The sequence below is a fragment of the Camelina sativa genome, chromosome 10 (assembly GCF_030686135.1).
Source record: "Camelina sativa cultivar CO46 ecotype springtype chromosome 10, ASM3068613v1".
NCBI lineage: Eukaryota > Viridiplantae > Streptophyta > Magnoliopsida > Brassicales > Brassicaceae > Camelina > Camelina sativa.
Window position 1 is genome coordinate 13,849,154 of NC_141889.1, and position 23,006 is coordinate 13,872,159.

Below are 23,006 nucleotides of genomic sequence, written 5' to 3' on the forward strand. Positions count from 1 at the left end.
ATTCAGATATCATTGTCGATAACCAAAATTAAATCAAAAAGTTATTGGATAAGGTTTTATTCAGATACATTTTAATCTTCATGTACCTAAATAACCATACTAACTGAGTATTTAAAACCAAAAAAAGATAAAAATGAAGCAAATGGTAAGGTTCTCGTAGAACCATACAAATAGATAAAAGATATGCGGCATATCTATCGGAATATCAAACTGTTTCTTATATGTTCGGTTTTATTTGAATATCTATTGGATATCGGTTCGGATATGATGATATCCGATATCCAAAATAATGGAAGCAAAAACCAATCGGTAGGACCATGGTGGTGCCACATACGAACCATTGTTCCACTGGTTGCCGTTGTAGTAACCATGGCCCCTACTATTGCGATCACCACGACCTCTGTTCATGTTGTAGTTGCGGCCAGAACCGATGTTGTTGGTAGGATTGTTGAATTGTTACTGGCATGTGTTTTATTGAGGATCAGAATGTGTGTACAGAACACTGTTTGGGGATGAATCAGTGTTATGAGCTGGCAGAGTGGGAACCTGCTTGGTAAGACGCTTCTCCTCCATTAGAAGCATAGATCTGGCCTTAATGAAAGACGGAAAGGGGGACTGATGCTGAATCACTTTAATGATATTGTCAAACTTAGCTGAGAACCCATTAAGCATGTGCATGACCAACGCATGATTCGTCACAGGAGCATCAACATTGGCTAAAAGATCAGCAAGATTATTCAATTTATGTGTGTAATCAGTGACACTCATGTCACCAATCACAAGGGTACGAAACTTGTTGTCGTATTGAATGGACTGAGCTTCTTTGTTGTCACAAAAGAGGGCTTCGAGGGTGAGCCATAGATCTCGAGCGGTGGATTTGGCTTTGAGGATGGTGTCGAGAAGCTTCTCCGACACGGTGCCGTAGATCCACATCTTCACGAGGTCGTCACGTTCCTTCCACTGCTTCTCATCGTCGGGATACGGGTCAGAGGATCAATTAAGGTGTCCGAGGACGCCAAATCTGCTGCAGTGAGTCTCAAAGAGCTCATGCCAAACATCATAATTCAGCTTCTTGAGGTCGAGCTGAATGGGTATGTAAGCTCGGATCTGAGCGATTCCGTATGGCTTATCATTTGCGGGAGCGGTTACGGTGACGATCACAGTGGCCAGCGGTCCCGACATGATGAAGAGAACATAAAAAAATGAAATGAGAACTGAAAGAAGGAGAAGAAACGAAAAACACAAGATGAAGACAGAGAAAAGAGGATCGAGATTTTAAAGAAAAAGCTCTGATACCATGTAATCTGATGAAACTCCGTAGTTAGAGAGATTGGATTCATAAGATACATAAAGTGTATGTTACAAGATAAGGTCAAATATACACCGAACTATATGTGATATACTAGAATCGTAGATATTCCTATATCTACGCTAACAAGGAGAAATCATAAGAAGAACATCATGGGACACAATCACGATGAGTGTGATCGATCAAGCACTTCGTTTTAACCTTTCTTGGTATTCAAGAAACGACCTCTCTTTCTCTATCTTCATACTTTCTCTTAACTTGTAGATGAACTCGTCGTCTCTCTTGTCAACCTGCAAATGGGACGACGCAGCCACCACTCTCCTCTAAGTGGGATATTTTAAATCTCTTCCATCTTTCTTATGTGGGATATTTTACACTAATAAATGTTTAGCCTAAGGTTCGTTAATGCTTCTACACCTAGGAGGTTTGGGGATCGAGTCTGGATAATAAGATGCTTTAATTGTGCAGATTAATGGAGACAAATTTACAGACGATTTCTAGTGATGCGCAATTATTGTCGTTCACCGTGATTGTAACGCCCCCGAACCGTTCTATGGACACGCAGGCCATCGGACAGCACCGGAACGCTACCTTGGGAATCGCACCCTGGTGGTCCGGTCGAGGGACGGAAGCTGCAGCTTCCCGACCAGTCCTCCTGGACGCGACTCCGCCCGCGGCTGAGGTTCACTTAGGCTTTGCAACCCTTGCATCCCACGCGCGTTGTGCTGACCCGGACTAGGCCGAGTACCATTTGCAAACTTGCCTTACTTCCCCGAAAACCGTATATATTACTTTAAAACTTCATCTTTATGAAAACATCATTAAAGCACTATACAAAGATAGTCGGATAATAATACAAGTATCCTTTAGGAAAAATATAGGGTTTTTACAAAGAACACAGAACAATCCTATCTGGTACCCTAAGTCTGCTCCAGCTCTACACTCACTTAGGCTTCCTGCAAGACAAAAATAATATCATGAGTAATCTAAGATTACTCAGTGAGCCTGGGTACCCCTTTCATCCTAAACAGGATTCTACTTCCCCAACCCGACTACCCCAACAGGTAACGGAAACAACAACAAGGCAAACAAGCCTACAATAATAATTCTAAGCAACACTATGCAAGACTAAGCTATCAACATGCAAGACGAAGCTATCAACATGCAAGCCAACAACAAAACAATAATCAAAGCACACAGCAGAAACAATAGTGGAAGCAACACAACAACCAACAAATAAGCGAGAAAGAAATAGAACGACACGACTCTACTCGGACGATCTAAACTCGCTAACCACAGAGAAAGACGACCAAAGGAACAAGAACCTCTTGGACACTTTAGACTCTTAACTCCACCACAACACGTAAGGACGACTAGAATAGTACAAGGGACTCTTGACTTATCCTAGATTCCTTCACCTAGGGCCCTTCGATAATCTGTTCCGTTTCTCCACACTACCCATGCTGAAACCTCCCCGGTAACCAACATGAGCTCCCATGCTGAAACCACAAAGGTAACCAGCAGAGATCCACCAAAGTTACATCGTCATGTAACGGTCACGCTAATAGCTAGTTAGCCGTGACAGTGTCTCGCGTAAGTGGTCTTTGAGAACTTCTTGCGAGACACGTACATACATATGGAACTAAAAATATCGACTACACTTCTTCTAGCTAAGACTCAAGAAACGAATTCAAGAGACTTGCTAAGAACACTTACAACCACTTCAAGCAAGAAAGTCGAGCCAACAAGCAATAACAATCATGCGATACAACATGCATTAATCAACAAGAACGAGAATGTAAATTCAAAGATCTTAAGATTAAAATTATATGCATGTAATTATTTAAATTCACTTAAACAAAACACTCATCCATTCGCATGCCATTATTATGATTTAACCATGTAAATCTCATTTAAATGTGCATGCAACTATTTCGGTTTTATACTTAAAATGCATTAAGTTAATTTAGCATCAGCTAACCTCAACCGAAATATGCAAATAAAATTGCAATTACCCTACCACCTTTCATGCATGCAACCAGTTTATTAAGCAAGTTACTTTGCTAATAAAACTCGCTAAGTCTCATGATGCATGTACTTCTTCTCACCAAATTTTAAGTCTTCCAAGTTACTTAACATGCAACCGGATTCAAGCTCATTCAACTTTTAGGTGAGACTAAAATTACTTAACATGCATCTACTCATTTTCACATGGTTATCTTCTCATAAAGCCTACCATGAACCGCATGCAACAAAATTAAACTAATTCTACATGCATGCATTACCGTAGCACTCACCTTTACGCCGACGATGATATCCGGACTTCACTGCACCACCCGATCAGACAAATCTTCTTTGGCGTCAAACAGCTACCCGCTCTTTACATCCTCTTCGTCCGCAACCACTTGCCAACTTGGCTCGAAAACCACCTCTTCCTCTTCAAGGATTTCTTTTTTCCGATCCTTTCTCAACACCAACACTCTCTCGGTGATCTCTCTTTCTTTTCTCTCTTACTCATCTTCACTCTTAATTTTCTCTCCTTACCCCCTTGTGTCTTGGGCGAAAATGAGAGAATTTAGGCTCTATTTATAGAGATTTTTGGGCGGTGGAGATGGCCAATGCATGTTGCATGCTCTCTCTTCATTAGTTGCTATTAGTGCATGCTTAAACACTTGGAGAAAATCGAGCAAGACACCTTGAATCCCACTTAAGCTCTCTTGATTTCTTTATTCCTCCCACTAAACTCCACTAGCTCCCTTGAATTATTTAATTCCTCCACTAACTTCATCAAGATTAAAATAATTCTCCACTAATCCTCCATTATCCCCCTTTGATTAAAATAATTTTAGTGGAGATTCCACTTTGATTATTTTAATCACTCCACTAAGAGAATTCTTTACCGCTCCTTAAACCACATCCGTACGCTTGCTAAACCGTTCAGCGTTCGTCCGCTATGTCCGTCCTTACACGTACGTCCGGTACGGTACATGGTACATGGTACATGGTACATGGTACATGGTACATGGTACATGGTATATGGTACCATCGGCCATCTCTTGGTCCATCCAGAATTTCTCAGACATTTCTTCTGTAATCCCGTTATCCTCCTCCTTTACTTCCCATTCGCGTCCTTCGCACGTCCTTGGCCCATGGGATTTTTGTTCTGAAATTTTACCCCTTGACGAGGGTCATTACATTCTCCCCCCTTAATAGAATTCGTCCCCGAATTCTCCGACCTTCTCCTTCTTTTCTTGGGATGTCGATACTCCTTGACATCCGCGTCCTCATCTTGTGATCACCATCACCTTAATACCTTCATCAAAATAATTTTGGAAGTTCAAACTTCCTTTACTTCTCCTTGGCTCTTCTCGTTGCCATAGCTTTACTCCACTCGACATTCGCTCCACTCACACCATTCGCTGATGCTTTTGGAAGACTTCTTCATCTCTAACAACCACTTGGTTCCACATGATGTTCCATCTCTTCAAGCATTTAGGCTCCTTTCTTATTGCCATCACTCGTCCGCTCCTTTGGATTCTCCAACTCAAAGCTTCTCTTTCTTCAGCTTCTGTCTGATACTTCTTTTGGCTCCTTTAGCTTACACCTTAGAGGTCTCCAACCTTTTTCCAAAATTTTCAGCTTCACTTAGCTTTTCTTCCCAATTACTTGGACTCCAATTTCTTGACTTATCTTTTCATCAACTCCTCGCCATACTTGGCCCAGCAGAAACCTTCTTGGTTTCAAACACAGCTCACGCTTTAACTTTCCTTGGTCGACTTCTCAGGTCATTTAACTCCTTCTTAGCTCCTTTCTCACAAGGTTTGGTTTGAAAACTCTTACTCATCTCTCGCCACTTAGCATAACAATGCTCCTTCTTTGCCTCTACTTAGCATAGAAATGCTTTCTCGCCATCCATTATCTTCTTGCACCGTCTTTGTCTATTCATAGACAATCTCGCCTTTTACTCTCATTATCTTCTTGCACCCTCTGATGCTCTTAGCTCTTGGATCATGAATTACTTTTGCACTTCCTTGCTCGCACTTAGCTCTCTCTTGATTTACCCTGCCAACTTCCATTGGTTTGTAAAACTCTTTTGCTCCTCCTATTTCTTAGGATTTGCTTTATCTCCTCCGTTTTCTCATCTCTTCCAACTCAAACTGACTCCTCTTTCTTGATCAAAACCTCTCAGATTTTCTTGATCTTCTTCTCTTTTATCTGATCGCGCTCTGTGGTGACTTACGTGAATCCTCATCGATCGCGCGATTATGCAAGTTAATTATGTAAAAATAACCAACAATGCAACCTATAAAACTCAAGCAAATCAAGCAAGTAGTTAAACAAACAAAGATTAGCACACAACACACAAACAACCACAAACACGGCTAAAGAACTCCAAGATACTTTCACGAACGAGGAAAAACAAGGGTTCTACACCACTTAGCCGATACTCTTAAGGGTTTGGATCCTAGACAACACAACAAAGGTTCAGTCTAGAAGCCTACACACACAAAGAAAACTTATCCAACCCTTAAACTTAAACACTTAGAGAGAAACTTCCCTTACTCTCTACCACACTACTGGCTCCTATGCTTGGTACACTCTTCACAAGTGCACACACACGCCCTAGCCAGTTCTTCAAGTTGCGGTTCTGCGGGAGACTCGGTTGAGGTAGAGGCAACAGACAATGAGGTTCTGGCTTGATCCATCGGGTCTTCTTCTTCTCGAACAGCTCGGTCAAACGGGCTCTCCCCCGTATGCACAAGTTGGCTTAACGTGTTCAATATCTCTTGCACAACTCGATCCGGACAGCTGTGAGCAAAATGCCCATTCCTTCCACACTCCGTACAAATAACATGATCTCGGATCAATAGACCTTATGGTCTTGCCCTCCAGCAATGGTTGTTCAAATGTCTCGGCACTCCACACGAATCACATGGCCTCCAATGCCTCATGTACTCCGGGTTCGGACACTGATAGGCAAAGTGCCCTCTCTTCACACACCATATTCTCCGGGGAAAACATACGTCTCCGCGACGTCCTCCCACAATTTTTGGTCCAATGTCCCACTCCCTCGCACAAGTCACAGTACGGTGGGTTCCTCATATGCACTTGGTTCGGATAGACCACCCTCTTCCGGGCAGTGGCCCTTACTTGCAGTCGACCTCTCGGCTGATAGGTCACTGGTCGTGCATCTAACTGCTCTCTCAGCTACATCTCCTTATAGGACATTCTTGGCCTCTTGGAACTACTCTCTCCTTCCTCAAACCTTACATGATTTCGGTTCAACCTTCTTAACTCCGACATCCTTTCCCAACTCTAGATCTCTTGGTTCTTCCTCCTCATCAACTAACACCATCCGCAATGGTATAGCCCGAATAGGACTATTATGCCTCAGCACAATCTGGTTTGATACTACTTGATCTGGCACCACTTGATCTGGTCCACCTTGGTCTCTCATATCTTGGCTCGAACTAGCCCTTGGTCTCGCATCCTCTCTATACTCCACACTTGCGGCAGCTTCTTGGTTTTGGTCTCTCGACATTTATCCTTGATCACTCCTTGGTTCCACCACCAAAGTTAGTACTCCCTCGACATCACCTGACAGAATTTCTATCACCTCCAGAACTTCTTCCCTTTTCGTCGTCGGCTCCTCCGACTTAGAGTCTCCATCTCCTGGATTCTTTTGCCTCTCGGCCTCCGGTACTCTAGGTTCGCTTTCCACTACATCCACTCCCCCGGTGAGTGTAACTCATTTATCCTCCGAAAAATTTCTGCGGCCGTCTCCGCTCTTTCATCCACTGGTCGTCCCACACTGGTACTTCCAGTATCGGGTGTTACCCCACTTCCACTAGCAGCAACTTCTTCTCCGGGTGTATGCACCTCCAACAAGAAGTTTAGAATTCTCTCAACTGCCTCCGGGTACTCTCTTAGATAATCCTCGGGATTAACATCATCATGTTGATCCTCCACAAGTTCCAACAATAATTTTTGTAGCTTATCGGCAAGCTCAATCTCCTCCTCTCCATGATCTCCAATTGGGACAGTTTAAGAACTTCACTGCGCGTCTATCCTGACTTGGATACGACTTGGCTCACCAATTTCTAAGACAACCGTCTGATCATCTTGATCCACTTCCACCTCTTCTGATCCGTCTAAACATTCGGATGGATCGGTCTCAATGGACATACTGTCCTTATCTCCGATCGATCGCCTATCCACACTCCAAGTGTTCAGATCTATTGGCTCATGACTACTCTCCGACTTCGTCGATAAATTCCCATTATGATGATCACAACCCTCATGTCTCGGCCCCTCATTCCCTGAACCATCCCCGCAACCTGAATCACCTGCAGACATCCCAACCCACACAAAACAAGGTCAGATGCTAAACTACCCTCAGGTTCAACTTACAACTAGACAAGCAGACTACCAGATAAAATTCTTGTGTTTTTGCGACACATTACTCGATAAAACTTTGAAATGCACAAGTGCTCGCGGGTTCGAAAACACCGCTCTGATACCACCGTTGTAACGCCTCCGAACCGTTCTATGGACACGGAGGCCATCGGACGGCACCGGAACGCTACTTTGGGAATCGCACCCTGGTGGTCCGGTCGAGGGACGGAAGCTGCAGCTTCCCGACCAGTCCTCCTGGACGCGACTTTGCCCGCGGCTGAGGTTCACTTAGGCTTTGCAACCCTTGCATCCCACGCGCGTTGTGTTGACCCGGACAAGGCCGAGTACCATTTGCAAACTTGCCTTACTTCCCCGAAAACCGTATATATTACTTTAAAACTTCATCTTTATGAAAACATCATTAAAGCACTATACAAAGATAGTCAGATAATAATACAAGTATCCTTTAGGAAAAATATAGGGTTTTTACAAAGAACACAGAACAATCCTATCTGGTACCCTAAGTCTGCTCCAGCTCTACACTCACTTAGGCTTCCTGCAAGACAAAAATAATATCATGAGTAATCTAAGATTACTCAGTGAGCCTGGGTACCCCTTTCATCCTAAACAGGATTCTACTTCCCCAACCCGACTACCCCAACAGGTAACGGAAACAACAACAAGGCAAACAAGCCTACAATAATAAGTCTAAGCAACACTATGCAAGCTCATTCAACTTTTAGGTGAGACTAAAATTACTTAACATGCATCTACTCATTTTCACATGGTTATCTTCTCATAAAGCCTACCATGAACCGCATGCAACAAAATTAAACTAATTCTACATGCATGCATTAACGCAGCACTCACCTTTACGCCGACGATGATATCCAGACTTCACTGCACCACCCGATCAGGCAAACCTTCTTTGGCGTCAAACAGCTACCCGCTCTTTACACCCTCTTCGTCCGAAACCACTTGCCAACTTGGCTCGAAAACCACCTCTTCCTCTTCAAGGATTTCTTTTTTCCGATCCTTTCTCAACACCAACACTCTCTCGGTGATCTCTCTTTCTTTTCTCTCTTACTCATCTTCTCTCTTAATTTTCTCTCCTTACCCCCTTGTGTCTTGGGCGAAAATGAGAGGATTTAGGCTCTATTTATAGAGATTTTTGGGCGGTGGAGATGGCCAATGCATGTTGCATGCTCTCTCTTCATTAGTAGCTATTAGTGCATGCTTAAACACTTGGAGAAAATCGAGCAAGACACCTTGAATCCCACTTAAGCTCTCTTGATTTCTTTATTCCTCCCACTAAACTCCACTAACTCCCTTGAATTATTTAATTCCTCCACTAACTTCTTCAAGATTAAAATAATTCTCCACTAATCCTCCATTATCCCTCTTTGATTAAAATAATCTTAGTGGAGATTCCACTTTGATTATTTTAATCACTCCACTTAGAGAATTCTTTACCGCTCCTTAAACCATGTCCGTACGCTTGCTAAACCGTTCGACGTTCGTCCGCTATGTCCGTCCGTACACGTATGTCCGGTACGGTACATGGTACATGGTACATGGTACCATCAGCCATCTCTTGGTCCATCCAGAATTTCTCGGACATTTCTTCTGTAATCCCGTTATCCTCCTCCTTTACTTCCCATTCGCGTCCTTGGCCTATGGGATTTTTGTTCTGAAATTTTACCCCTTGACGAGGGTCATTACAGTGATTCTACATACAGCTGAAGGTGAGCATAGAGAAGGAGGTGTCCATCAAGAACATGGATTAGGAGAGCAAGAGTTTATGTAGTGAATATAATAGGGTCAGAAGGAATTGTGAATGGTATAATCATATGTAATAGTTCTCATAATTCGCAGTCAATAATAATACATCCAGAGTTAAAAAAAAAAAAGAGTTTAAATTATTATTGACTAACAAATTTAAGGTTAAGAAGATGTTAAGATCCTACATGTGGTCATTGGTTTGAAGGGGAGATTGTTGGGATACAATACAATCCAAGTCCCACATGTAGGATCTTAACATCTTGTTAGCCTTAATGTGGAAATTAACCACATGTAGGTCTTACTACCTCTTTGATGGCTATGCACACCTTTCTTCTGGTCTTGCTTGTGGTGCTGGTCTCTCAGCTGGTATGGCCATTGGTATTGTCGGAGATGCGGGCGTTAGGTTTGTCCTCTTTCAACTATAATCCTTTTTGTAGAGAATGTTTAAATTGATGTGCTAACTGATTTTGAAATTTCTCTCAGGGCAAATGCTCAACAGCCTAAGCTCTTTGTTGGGATGATTCTTATCCTCATCTTTGCGGAAGCACTTGCTCTTTACGGCCTCATTGTAGGCATTATCTTATCTTCTCGAGCTGGTCAGTCCAGAGCAGAATGAGGAACCAAAACAAATGTCAAAAATTTCCACTACTTGCATATCGATCAACTAATTTGTGCGGTATGTAGCATTGAGAACCAATACTTCTTGCATGTATGGTCTCCTATAAATTAAGATAAGGTCGTTCTTATCTTCTGTCTTAAACTTGTCTTTGTTTCAAATGAAAATTGCAATCTACCACACAGAGTTTTCATATGAAATCGTACGATGTCATGAAAGCCAGAGATTATAAGATACTCGAGTCACTACTAACTTATTAGAAGACTTTGAAGTCGTCTCTCCTTGTAATATAGTCTAAATTTGTATTTTTTTTTGTTTCTGGAAGAAAGTGACCCTGTTTGTGATATGAATCACTCGTTCCTCTTCATGATCTATCTCTTTATTTTCGTTTTATAATTCACTTCTATTTAGACATCCGAGTGCTTGCAGTAAGCTTCTAAATTGGTTTTTTAATCATCTATTTTAATTTCCTGATAATTGTTTCACTGTTGTATCCCAACTACTCTACTCAAACCAGCAACATAGTTTGAGGGAGCAAATTCATTTACCTTAGATAGCAATGCCTTATTAGTCTCAGGATACATATATGTAAAAATATGATGAAGTGATCTTCATAACTACGAAAGTGAAACGAAGTGTTTGTATAGATCTTGTTGGACTTCCAAATATCTGTATAGATTCTGTTCCTGAAACTAAAGTGTTATGCATTGTTTTGTACCTGTGTTAGGATTAAATCAACAAACAAAAAACTATAGGTTGTACAGACAATAGTGATTAATCCATATCTTGTTAAATTATGAATAAGAGCTCCTGGTGGCTTAAGGGAACCGGAACCTCTGATTGAATGATCCACATACAAAAGATTCAATACCCAAATCCGCATCTCATCTAACTTCCGTGAATGGAGTTAATTTTCGAGAGAGAAGCAATCGGTATCCACTAAACCATATATATAAATAACTGCATAACTTTAGAGGAAGATATATCTTCCATTTAGGTAATTTTCTGGCTTTTCTACAAACTACAAACAATTTTGATAGAACATGTATATCTCGTAGCTCTGTTGCTTCAAAAGAACAAAAAAATCCTTTAATCAGTAAAACTTTTGAAGCTTTATTCATACGAAACATGCCTTTAAATAGTCTACAATCTTTTAACGACAATAACAACAAAAGAGAAACTGTATCAAATTCACAAAAACCCTAAACACCTCTTTATACTGCATAAAAGTCACGAGAAAGTAACCAGCGTACTTGGGAGAAACGTATGGCCGCTGTAGCATGACGTGAGGGCCAAGGATGAAGATCGCCCAAAGGAAGAATAAAACAGATATAATGCAAATGACGATCAAAAGCCACTTCACATGCCCAACTGCAGTGAGCACGCCAAAAAGGAATGCCAAGGGCATGCAGAGTAGAGAAAAAAGTAGTAAGGGCAAGGCCACATGTAAAGATTTGCGGATGAGTAGTGGATCACCCAACTGCGCCCAAATTAGAGTACCTATTGTTGCAACGGAACTTTGCATTGCCAAGATGTCAAGAAGGAGAAAAATGCAGAGTGTTGGGTTTTTGGCCAAAGTTGCCCTGCCCAAGTTTGGAGCAGAGTTGTTAAACCCACCTGGCATTGTAAAACCTGCAGCAAACGTCATTGTGGCTACAAGAGCCGCTACCAATAGAAGAGTGTTGACGTAATCTCTGTTATTCTTAGGGTCTAGTGGCTCTGCCGGTATTGTTAATGAGTGTACATATTCAAAACCTTTTGAGTGAATAGTGTATAACAAGAGCGCCAATGTCCACCTCTATAATACAAAAAATGGGTCATGCTATAAATCATTTATGTAGTATCAAACATATTCTATGAAGTAGAACCAAACATACCTCCTGAAAGATGTAATTGGGTTTCAGCTCTGTCTCGGCAATATCCCTAGCTCTGTAATCCCTTTTGTTTCGTAATTTCATTATCTTGCTATCCTTAGCAAGCAAAGTAATTAACCTATAGTGCCATTTCATGACGGCAAGGTGCAAAGGTGTATTCCCGTCCACATCTTGCCCAACACCCAAATGTTCCGTTTCTTTGTTGTCCATCAACAATTTTGAAACCCAATAGCGCCCCTTTTTTGCTGCAACGTGGAGAATGTTCTAACCAAGTTTGTTAAGTAGGTGTTTTGAATCTGGACATTGTTTTATAAACTCTTCAACAATTTTTTCATGACCTTCCTCTGCAGCCCTATGAATTGCAAAAGAACCATCTTCGTCACAGACATACACACTCTTTTTTGACCGGTGCAAGAGGTTGCATACTCCTTCATAATACCCTACATATGCTCCGAGTGTAAGACAAGTCATACCATTGTGATCTCGCTCGTCTACAAGACTTGGATATTCATCAAGAATAAAATTAAGGAGATCTGCTCAAACAATTGGGAACAACAGTTAGTATATATACATATTACATAGGAAGACTTTACCATCTTGAGGAGCCGGTTTTACATAATTTGAACAGACGACTAAGCGAAAAACAAACCTTTACTCTTGGCCATCAAAGCAGCATGTGCAAGATATTTGTCCCCTTGTAACTTTGAATCTAAGTTAGACTTCTTCCCTTCAAGGTCCTCATTGACAATAGTTTCTAATATAGCTTTCACAATGGAAACATCTCCACGAGCTACTGCCATAAACAAGGAAGATGATCCCTGGTCATTTCCAAGAAAAGGAGCATCATGGTTCGCGTCCACCAGACATGCAGCAATCTCTAAATAGCGTCCATTAATGGCCAAGTGCAGTGCAGTATTTCCATTTTCATCCTTGAGAACATATGGATTTAGTCTCTTACTCTCTTCAGTACACAGTCTAGCTGAAGCAAATGTTACCAACTTAACAAAAGCATCAACAACAGTGGTATGACCGCCATGAGCTGCCAAATGAAGCGGTGTCTGACCGCTGGAGTTTCGCTCCAATAGAAGGCAGGGACATTCAGATACAATCTCCTGAACCAGTTCTAGATGACCCCATTTAACAGCAAGATGAAGAATTGAATCTCTTGTATCGCTGCTAAGACATGCCATTGTTGTTTTATCGCTTATCAATTTCTTGAGACATTCTTTGTTCCCATCACTTATTCCACTAAAAATTTCCGGAGTCATCTTGATATCTTCACCAGAGAGAGCGAAAATATCTGACAATCTAAGGTTAGTAGGAAACTCTGACACAGGTTCGGTGTTCCCCGTAGGTGGCATTGCGTCATCTCCTCCACTTTGAGAGAAATCTTGTGAATTCGAACCAAGTATGTTCATGGGGAAGAATGGTCATTTTCGTTGATCATGAGACATTTGTGCCTCTAGATCTGCTTCAGAACTGTCCATCTCAAACCTAAAATCATGACATAAATTGTTTGAAAACACAGATTTAAGTTACTTCCCGACCACTAAAATAAAAACAGTCAACCATTGCATGAAAAGGGGGCAGAGAATGTGAATTACCAAGTGCAGGTGAGTGAAGAGATTAGTAATGCAAGAGGATTTGGCGATTTGCTAAAAGGTTGACGAGATTGAGACGGTAAGTTTGTCCATTTATATTAGAAGGCATTAATGTCTCGAGCCATGTGGTTATGATTGGAAGGAAAAGTCTTCTTTAGTAACCTATAAAATTAAATAATTAAGGAAAAGTCGTTCTTTAGTCAAAAATAATTAGGAGAACTATTGAAGATAGATATTAAAAATGATCATCAAAAAGAAAAAGTTACCCGATTTTACTCACTCATTAAAGTTATAAATAAAGACTTTCAAGTCGTCTCCTAATATCATCTAGATTTGTACTTTTCTGAGAGAGAGTGACAGCCAATAATTTGACTTGACGGAGCAAGTTTAAGCGGAGATGCTCTAACGTAACACGTAGGCTTGGCTGGCTATTTGGGTACGCAGACTAGACTTGGGGTAGAAACCGATAGAACCGATAGAGTTAGAATATTTTGATAGAGCAGCTTAAACTCCATTTAATTATAAAATGTATAAAATGTTAGATCTTGTTTGGTTCGCGTCATGTCCTATTTGAATTTGTTTATAAATATTGCAATAATTAGATAATCTTAGATCGGGTATTTTGTATTCGATTATCCAAAATTTTATCCAAATATTATTCGATTATCTAAAATTTTATCCAAATATTACTTAATTATTTAGAAATTCTGTGCAATTATCCAAAAATTTATGCAATTATCAAAATTTTACTTACTGACTCGATATATATAAATTAAGTTTGTATATGAATATGTGTATGTATGCAATTATCCAAAAAAAAATTCGATTATTGTAAATTTTATTTGATTACTCCATTCGAGTAGTAGGTAACACGCGGATCAGATTTGTTATCCATGGATACGACTACATAAAACCTACTAGGGTAAAATGGTCATATTCATACTCTACCCAAACCAATTTTTCAAGTCAATTCTGATTTGAGTTTCTATTTATCCTCTTTTTGTCCAAAAATAACACTAAAAATATGTGATATATATGGAAAACTTGTAAACAAGCAACAAAGTAGTCAAAAAAAATTTATGACCCCTCACTAATTAAAAGTAATAATAATAATTTACTACAGTAAATTCAGAAAAAAAAATTCTCTTACCTAACACCCATTATTCATTTTTACAAAAAAAAAATTCTTTCAATATTTCGATAGTCTTTTTGAAGAAATCCTATTTTCGTATATTTTTGTTAACATGGTTAAGAAAATAAAACCTTACTCCCTCCAAATTATTATTTTTTTTTTTGGTGGGCACCCTCCAAATTATCTTTAGTATCTAGAGATTTCACATAAAACCAGAAAATAAAATCCCCAATGTTTCTTTCTCCAACAAAAACAAAAATTCTAATTTAACTTGAAGCATAAGTTTATTTAACAAAATAAATCATATTTATATTAAAAGATGAATATTTTAGTGATATTCTGACCTTGTTATAAAAATTTGACGCAAGTTTATTAGTTTAGTGTGATATTGGTTAAGCTATATATCAAAAAAGAGTTTTTGGTGCTTATGTGGCAAATTCACAATTTTTTAAATAAATTTATACTATCTTTCTTGTCAAACACTTTTAATTATGATGGGCGTTCAGGTATACATTTAGGTTTGGATCCAGTATTTCAGTTTTTCGGATTGAGGTTATATCTAAAAGAATTTCACTTGCTTTTTTAATAGTGTGTAAAAAACCTTCGACAACATATAATGAAACGTAGGGAGTATATAATATATATTTTCACAAAAGGTATAATATATATATATATATATATATATATTCATATTATAGATTTCGAATGCTATTTTATTTAACATATATAAAATTTTCAATTACTCACACTTAAAATTATTTAACCACAATATTGAACTAATATTACTAATCAAGCTTGAACTTTAAATTATTTAAAGAAAAAAAAAACTACAGCGACATCCAACATAATTGTAATCCAGTAGACTTGAGCCAGAATCTTTCGATCACCCGACTTAGTGATAAAAAGAACAGAACCTCTCCCTTTTATGTCGACTCTTGAGTCGTCACCAAACCTCACCTTCCCTGTGACAGTCTCATCAAGTTTGGTAAAGTAGTTCCAGTTTCCAGTCATATGATTACTGGCTCCGTTATCGAGATACCACACATTATCTCCCTCCGTTTTGGCTTCATAATCGCGTGGCTTGATCTTCTTCTCATTGAGAAGCACCACTTCATGCATTAGTAACTCCTCTGCATCTTGAGTATCAGATTCAGCACCATCTTGAATTTCTTGAAGTTTAAGTAACATGTCTGGAGAAATTGAGGCGTAGTGACCATTCTTGTCACACCGGTAACACCCAATCAGCGACTTGTCTCTGTTTTGGTAATTGTTGCGACCTCGTCCTCTTTCTCGACCTGAGAACATTCCACCTCTAGTACCCCTTCCACTTCCTTGGTCATAACCCTCTTGATTATTGTTGGCATACATAAGTTTCGTTTGATCATCTTCTTGATCTTCATCATCACGAATCCTCTCCTTGTATGTCTTTAGTCTACCGATTATGTCCACAAAACTTTTCTTGTTAAGATCAAGAACTTGTTCCAAGGCTGCGATAATATGAATGTACTTCTCCCTTGGTACTCTATTGAGGAATTTTTTTACCATCTTAGGCTCTTCAGTGGTTACGCCTAAAGCACCAGCTTTTGATGCAAGCTCTGACAACTTTCTCACGAAGTCGTCGATCGTGTCTGTAGTCTTCATCTTCATCCTCTCGAAATCCGACATCAGTGTTTGCAGCCTTGCCTCCTTTACTCTTTCAGCTCCAACGTAACGTGACTTGATCGCATCCCAAACCTCCTTAGGAGTAATAAGGTTTCCAACTTGTAAAGTCAGGTTTTCCGGAATAGATTGGAACATGAGAGCTTTAGCTAGGTCAATCTTATCGGCCTCTGCTTCCCCTGTTTCGATCGTTTCCCAGACTTTATTCACTCGCAGCATTATCGTCATCTTCATGGCCCACACTGTATAGTTAGTATTGGTAAGCATTGGACACTGAAGGGATGAAGTCCCGGTCTCCTTAGGTATGGATGTCATAGCAACGATTTCACCCATATCTCTTAACCCGATTTTGCTTAGTCACGAACAAGAAAAGAAAAGTTGTGTTTAGAGATTCAATATAAGCTCTGATACCAAATATTGAATCGATCACAAGAATAACGAATAACTCTCGTTTATTACTTTAGAAACTTCTCAAAACTAAAGCAATCTCAATCTCTCTAATCTCTCATAAGTTGTGCTACACCTTAGCACCTCCTTATATATAAACTTTATTTCCAAAACACTTTTTGGAAAACTAACTTTAGATATCTCCTAAAGAAAGTAAAACTAACAATTTGATATGTATATTTACATTCTCCTAAATATACTCAGCTTGGTCTCCAAGCTACTTCAAGCTACTTCAAGCTTACAACAACAATGATCACTTCAAAAGAATATGTGTGTATATATTATCAAAATGAAGACAAAAGAAGATGATGACATTTTGCTCTAATTAAACAATAAGAGAACAAAATATTTGACCGTGTAAAAATACAGATTCACAATCGATCTTTAATTTATTAATCTCAAACGGTTTGAATATGTTTATATCCAAAAGTTTGCGACGACACTTCTCTGAGATCTCTTTTTCAACTCCGATGAGCTTTTATCATAGGACGATGAAGCAGCTTCACAAGCTGAAGAGCTCGAAGCGTGACGATGAAACGATTCCCATGAGCCAATCAGTCCTTGCTCTCCTAAGAGCTTAAACCACCGCATATCTCTTCCCAGATCGCTTCACTACCTCTTCCGTGAAGAGCGTCTCCTCTTCATCCTCTTTGGATCTTGATCGGTTCCACTTTCTTCATCTGCAAGCCTTCTCTTTCCCGTTTGGGCGTCGTTGAGTCCACCTCGCTAATCATGAGATCTATTTTGTACGCCTTCAGCGATTCCCCGCCTTCCAACATGACATTTAATTCCGGCGGTGGTGGATATAAAACCGGCCGTGTTCATGTCGGTTTCAGAAGAGACTAAGGAACGTTGTCACCGGTGGAGCTGGATTCTTATGTAGTCTTCTCTAGAGGGGAGATGAAGTGATCCATTTTGAAGAGAGAGTTTGTGACTAAATATTGCAGTAAGCCGTTGTGTTTGATAATGCTAACTTGCGATTATGGGTCAAGTATTTATAGACGATTAATTAGGTTTACTTTTTTCACCTTAGCACACAACAAATTTAATTGATTACCAAGTAATTAGAGAATAAATATTCGCATAGTATCTAGTTTTTTGGGGAATATGCCAAGTTTATGTGATGATATTTTCTTAACCATTAATCTGTTTCCTGCATTCGAATTTGTTTATAAAGATTTGAGGAGAAAATATATTTTGGAATTAAATATGATGAGTAATTAGGGACATACAAAATCGAATATAGCTGATTTATAGACTTCTCATAACTTTATATATTGAAAACAATTATTGTAAAGATATTGTAGAGATTATAGGAAGAATGATTTTAGGAATTTTTAGTTTTTATTATAGAAAAAAGTTTGAAACAAAAATCATCTTTAATAATTTAATTAAAAATAATAATAAATGCTAATGCCATATGATTGTTAATAGTTCTAAACTTCAAGGTTTTTTAAAAAATTGTACTTGAAAAGTGTATATATAGATATGATAATTCTTTTTATTATTATTTTTTTGCAGAGAAAACGGACAAATATATATTGACGTAAAAATTAATTTGGGATTTGCACATACATTTTTATTGTTAGCATTCAAATATTGTAATGAATTAAGGGGATATTTTAGGAAATATTTAAAAATTTTATAAAACCGATATTTAATGAGATATTGTAATTAGTCGTTGATTGATTAAAGAAATATTTTAGGAATTTTTGTTCTGTACAAAATCTTGGTTTTAAATTTCAATTTATAACTTATAAATTTAAAATTTAATACAATGACAGTCTTATAAATATGTTTGAACTTCAATATTTATTTGCTAAATGTACTTAGAAAATGTGTATATAGAAGTTTTGAATTTTTTAATTTTTTAAGTTTATTATTAATTAAAGAAGTAAAGAAATTTTGTAATAATTATTTTATTAAAATGAGTTCTTAGTAATAATAATAACAAAAATAAGAAAAGAAAAAAAAAAAAAAAAAACGGAGCATTGGAACTAAATACGCAATTCCCACAATCCACACATCATTCATCTGAGATTCTGAGACCTTCGTAAATCGGAAAAACCCAACTCGAGGGCTAGACAAAGGCTGCCGGAAATGTCGTTAGGGCAAAAGAGTGCGACGGATCCTGGTGCGATGCTCACTTCCCTTTTAAACAAGCGAGAGAAGCTTCGCCAAGAGTTACGGAGCATCGAGAAACAGGTTAGCGGCATTTACGTATGTTCCACAGTTTAATTAAATTCTTCAATTGGCACCACGCAATTGTTCGAATTCGAATTTCAATTTGTTTTTTGTAATCTTTAGGTTTATGAGTTGGAGACAAGCTATCTTCAAGAATCGAGCCATATAGGAAATGCTTTGAAAGGCTTTGAAGGGTTTTTGTCTTCCTCCAAGAGTAGTGCCAGGTCTCTCTCTCTCTCTCTCTCTCTCTCATTCTCTTCTTCTCTTGCCTTTGTGGGAACAAATTGGAACTTATATATGTATTGTGTTTTGCAATTGATTGCTTTTGCTTTAGAGAATGTGGTAACTCTTACTCAGTTTTTAATAAGTTTCTTGTGATTGATTCTGATATGAACCCATTTTGCAGTGCTAAGAGGTCAAGGAAGTTTCAGCCTGAAGACAGAGTCTTCTCTTTGTCCTCAGTCACATCACCTGCTGTATGTTCTATCTTCTCACCTTCTCTCATATGCATAAAATGGTTTTCTTTTGTTTTGTTTTGCTCTCTCTCTCTCTCTCTCTCTCTCTCTCGTGTTTGTGGGAAATCGAATCACTGCCAAAAGAACCATTTGTTCCCTTTATAGTACGTAGTTTGGGTTGAGGATACAGTTTCTTAAGATATCGTTGATTACTACTACATGGCTAATATCTTTAGTAGATTTCAAACAAGTGTGAAAGATGTTGAATCAATGATGTGAAAAAGCTAGAATTCTGTGAAATGCCTATGTGTCTTGTCTTGTGATTTCCATTTGTTAGTTTATTACTTTGCATTCTTTAGTGAAAAAGGTGTTTGTTTTCAAGTGGTAGCTTACAATTAACCGCAGTTTTTAGACTGGTATGTTGATCTTCCCTGGTAATGTATTCAGGCTGAAGAGCTTGGTGTTGGAAGAGAAGGTAAACCCTGCAGCCACTGATTTCACTTTTGCTGATTATGAAACGTTTTATTACACGCTTTATCTCTGTATTATATAGATGGACGAGCTGAATTGGGGCCAGGGCGATCCAAGGGTGGTTTGTCCAGTGCACAGTTAGTTTCCCAACCTTGCTTACTTTACTTTGTTCAGACCTGACCTGTCCTAATACATGATTTTTGATTTTTGTTTAACCAATATGATACAATTACAGGGGAAAGCCGAAGAAAGGGAGAGGACAATCGATAGCCAGAGAGGCGAAGAGAAGCAGACCATCTACAGAACCAGATTATGAAGATGAAGATGATCCGGATTTGAACATGTATGGGCATGGTTCACTCATGTAAGTTGGCATTTTCTGCTTTGGTGCCTGACACAGTAAGAAACAAATCGGCGTGTAGCCTTTTTGTTTTGCATCCCAGAACAGAACTGAACCGATCCAAGTAAATCTAGGAACTAATATGCCAGCTTTACATTATCCATTACTATGAAGTTGCAGTGAGGGTTTTATCAAATATTTTAATCTGTCTAGAAAAAGTGAAAAACTATATGGTCATATGAGGTTATGAGAGAAAGCAGTTCTAAGAATGTGAAGAGTGGAATTGGTTGGCATGTATCATCATGATTCATCATTTGTGATGGAAGCTTAAAATAGAATTTGTTCTTCTGGGTCCAACTTAGTTGTACTTTCCCTTTTCTTGCTTTTTTTTATAGTACTTTTCAAATTTGCATTTAAAACAATTTGCTTAATAAAAGTATTATATTGAAGTGAAATTATCTATGCAGAAGAAGAATGTTTATACATTCACAAAAAAACTAGAATGATTTTTTATCCCACGCATAAAATTTAGAACGGTGAGCCATATGTATTCACATTACAACGGAAAAACAAAATGAAGAAAAGAGTTTGTTAACACTTTCGAAAATTCACGAATTTTTTAACAAAGAAGAAAAAATGTGAAAAAAACAAAGTTCTTTTAGAAAATTTGATCAAGATAAATCAGAAGAAGAACATCATCGGACACAATCACGATGACTGTGATCGATCAAGCACTTCGTTTTAACCTTTCTTGGAATTCAAGAAAGGAACTCTTTTTTTCCATCTTCATACTTTCTCTAAACTTGTAGATGAACTCGTCGGCTCTCTCGTCAACCTGCAAATGCGGCGACGCAGCCACCACTCTCCTCCAAGCATCTTCCATCGAATCAGCAATCTCCGGCATCCCATCTTCGTCTTCTTCTTTTTTCTCCTCTTTTCTCCCCACAACTCTCTCTTTGCTACCACTCGTCCCCTCGCCACGTGTTTGGCTTTGGCTTTGGTATTGATAGATTTGAGAGTAATAGTCATCCTCGTATCCATAGTGACGACGTTTTGGTTTTGTGAGAGATCGAGAGGAGAAGTTGAGAAACTGCCGAGAGCTTTCGTTGCGGCTGTAGTAGTTATTGTTTTTGTCCGTATAGCTATTGTTTTGGAGGTACCTTGTTCTAAAAGCGATGAGACGGCGAGAGATGAACCGGAAGACACGAGCCGTTGATTCTCTGACCGATGAAGCGATCTCCATGTCTCTAAATTTGGACTTGACCTTGTTCGTGAAGTTTTTCCATGCCCTCTTCGCCGGATGTTGCTTCTTCTTTTGCCGCAACGAAGCCATTCAGAGACAAACCTTTTTTTTTTCTTGAAATATGTTTGGCCAAATGTGTATTATTGTCAAGAAATGGTTTATATTTTGGTTCTTGGCCCTTCATTTTCCGAATAAAATACTAAAACGCCATTGCTTTTGGGTAAAAAGTAGGGAACAAAAAGTGGGTTCTCTTAGCTTACTCCGGATGGCAAAAAACTCAGATTCTGGCTAAAAAATAGCATATTGTTTTGCACATCTTCAGGTCTTAAAGCGTTTTTATGAGGGTGTTCAATATTTTTCATAATATCTGAAAATAAATGTTTATATTTTTAACTATTGTTCAGTGTCTTGAAAGATGTATGAACCTGAGATGTTTGGAAGCTCTGTAAAGAAACATTGAAAATGAAAGTTGAAAGTAATGCTTCATGAAGCTAAGACCATGTGAGATCCGACCAAGGGAAGGCCCATAATTTTTATTGGATAATGACTAGTACTAATAATAAGTTGTAATTATTGGAATGAGACTGTTGAGCTAATAATTATTATTTTAACCAACAACCAATCAATCAATCATACATTTATCTGCACATTTCGATTTTTCTAATTAACCATAGGGCATAGGCCCATAGCTTTATATTCCTCACTCATACCAACCAGTTTTTTTAAGACATGTCTTTGACATTATCTGCTTAATTCTGTATACGTATTTTTTTAGGAGTTAGGATATTTCCAGTAAGCTTAGTTATACAATCATTTAAAAAAAAACTGAAACTATCATCATTTCAAAACATGCATCTGGCCATCTTTAAAACTACTAATCTTTAACATCACGAAATCTACTAATCTGGTTTAGGATTTTAAGAATTAGCATATATAGATTGGCTTTTTGGTTTGTCGCATATTATAAGCTGAGCTTTAAGAGTTGGTGCAGCTTAAAAGTGAGTCAAAGTATTTTGTAACTAGTCCAAGCTTGGTTCGTGTGGATCCATGTGCATTGGTGATAGTTTCTATAGTTTTTCTTAATGCACATAAATTTTATGAAACATAAAATATGTGTAATCTTATAATTGTAATGTTATTTTTGCGAGTTACAGGAAGCTCTAAAAGACTAAAACAGTCAGTGACCCCTATCCTACTCCTAAAATTAGACATTTGCAAACACCAAAACACTCACGTAGTATGTTTTTTTTTTTTTTTTTTTTCTTGTGATAACACAGTATGTTAAATAAATAAGAAAACGAATTAGGCTGAGAGTGAAATGTGGATGGAGAAGGGCAAATGCGCTAAAGTGTGAGGTTATTTGCATGGGAGCTTCAAACATTCCTAAAATTGGCGGTCCTCCTTTAGAAACTATCTTCTTATTTTTTCTTTTTATGTTTATTATAAACCATTCTCCCGATTTCTAGGATCATTATTGACACTCAAAACTAATCTTTT

At 38.4% G+C, this 23,006-nt stretch overlaps 4 protein-coding genes, 1 non-coding gene and 1 pseudogene across 6 annotated transcripts; 2 read left to right on the top strand and 4 right to left on the bottom strand.

Moving 5' to 3' along the window:
• Positions 1 to 471: 471 nt before the first annotated feature.
• Positions 472 to 933, bottom strand: LOC104720386 (uncharacterized). Its single transcript, XM_010438295.1, has one exon. The coding sequence runs from the start codon at positions 931 to 933 to the stop codon at positions 472 to 474; it is 462 nt and encodes a 153-aa protein (XP_010436597.1).
• An 8,750-nt stretch (positions 934 to 9,683) lies between these two features.
• On the top strand, positions 9,684 to 10,470 carry LOC104718998 (uncharacterized). Its single transcript, XR_015568731.1, has 2 exons — positions 9,684 to 9,890; positions 9,971 to 10,470. It is a non-coding gene; the product is annotated as an uncharacterized LOC104718998 (transcript).
• Positions 10,471 to 11,198: 728 nt separating this feature from the next.
• Positions 11,199 to 13,671, bottom strand: LOC104719000 (protein ACCELERATED CELL DEATH 6-like; annotated as a pseudogene). The gene is made up of 4 exons (XR_015568161.1): positions 13,582 to 13,671; positions 12,627 to 13,464; positions 11,981 to 12,510; positions 11,199 to 11,901 (listed from the first exon to the last, which is right to left on the bottom strand). The product of XR_015568161.1 is annotated as a protein ACCELERATED CELL DEATH 6-like (transcript).
• A 1,846-nt stretch (positions 13,672 to 15,517) lies between these two features.
• Positions 15,518 to 16,702, bottom strand: LOC147936109 (uncharacterized). Its single transcript, XM_087468595.1, has one exon. It carries the CDS (start codon positions 16,700 to 16,702, stop codon positions 15,518 to 15,520), a length of 1,185 nt encoding a protein of 394 aa, XP_087324721.1.
• A 1,986-nt stretch (positions 16,703 to 18,688) lies between these two features.
• Positions 18,689 to 20,721, top strand: LOC104719001 (uncharacterized). Its single transcript, XM_087469504.1, has 6 exons — positions 18,689 to 19,021; positions 19,124 to 19,224; positions 19,407 to 19,476; positions 19,903 to 19,930; positions 20,009 to 20,063; positions 20,162 to 20,721. The coding sequence occupies exons 1-6, from the start codon at positions 18,917 to 18,919 to the stop codon at positions 20,292 to 20,294; spliced, it is 492 nt and encodes a 163-aa protein (XP_087325630.1). The 5' UTR covers positions 18,689 to 18,916; the 3' UTR covers positions 20,295 to 20,721.
• A 72-nt stretch (positions 20,722 to 20,793) lies between these two features.
• LOC104719002 (uncharacterized) lies at positions 20,794 to 21,743 on the bottom strand. The gene has a single exon (XM_010436831.3). The coding sequence runs from the start codon at positions 21,597 to 21,599 to the stop codon at positions 20,994 to 20,996; it is 606 nt and encodes a 201-aa protein (XP_010435133.1). The 5' UTR covers positions 21,600 to 21,743; the 3' UTR covers positions 20,794 to 20,993.
• Positions 21,744 to 23,006: the final 1,263 nt, after the last annotated feature.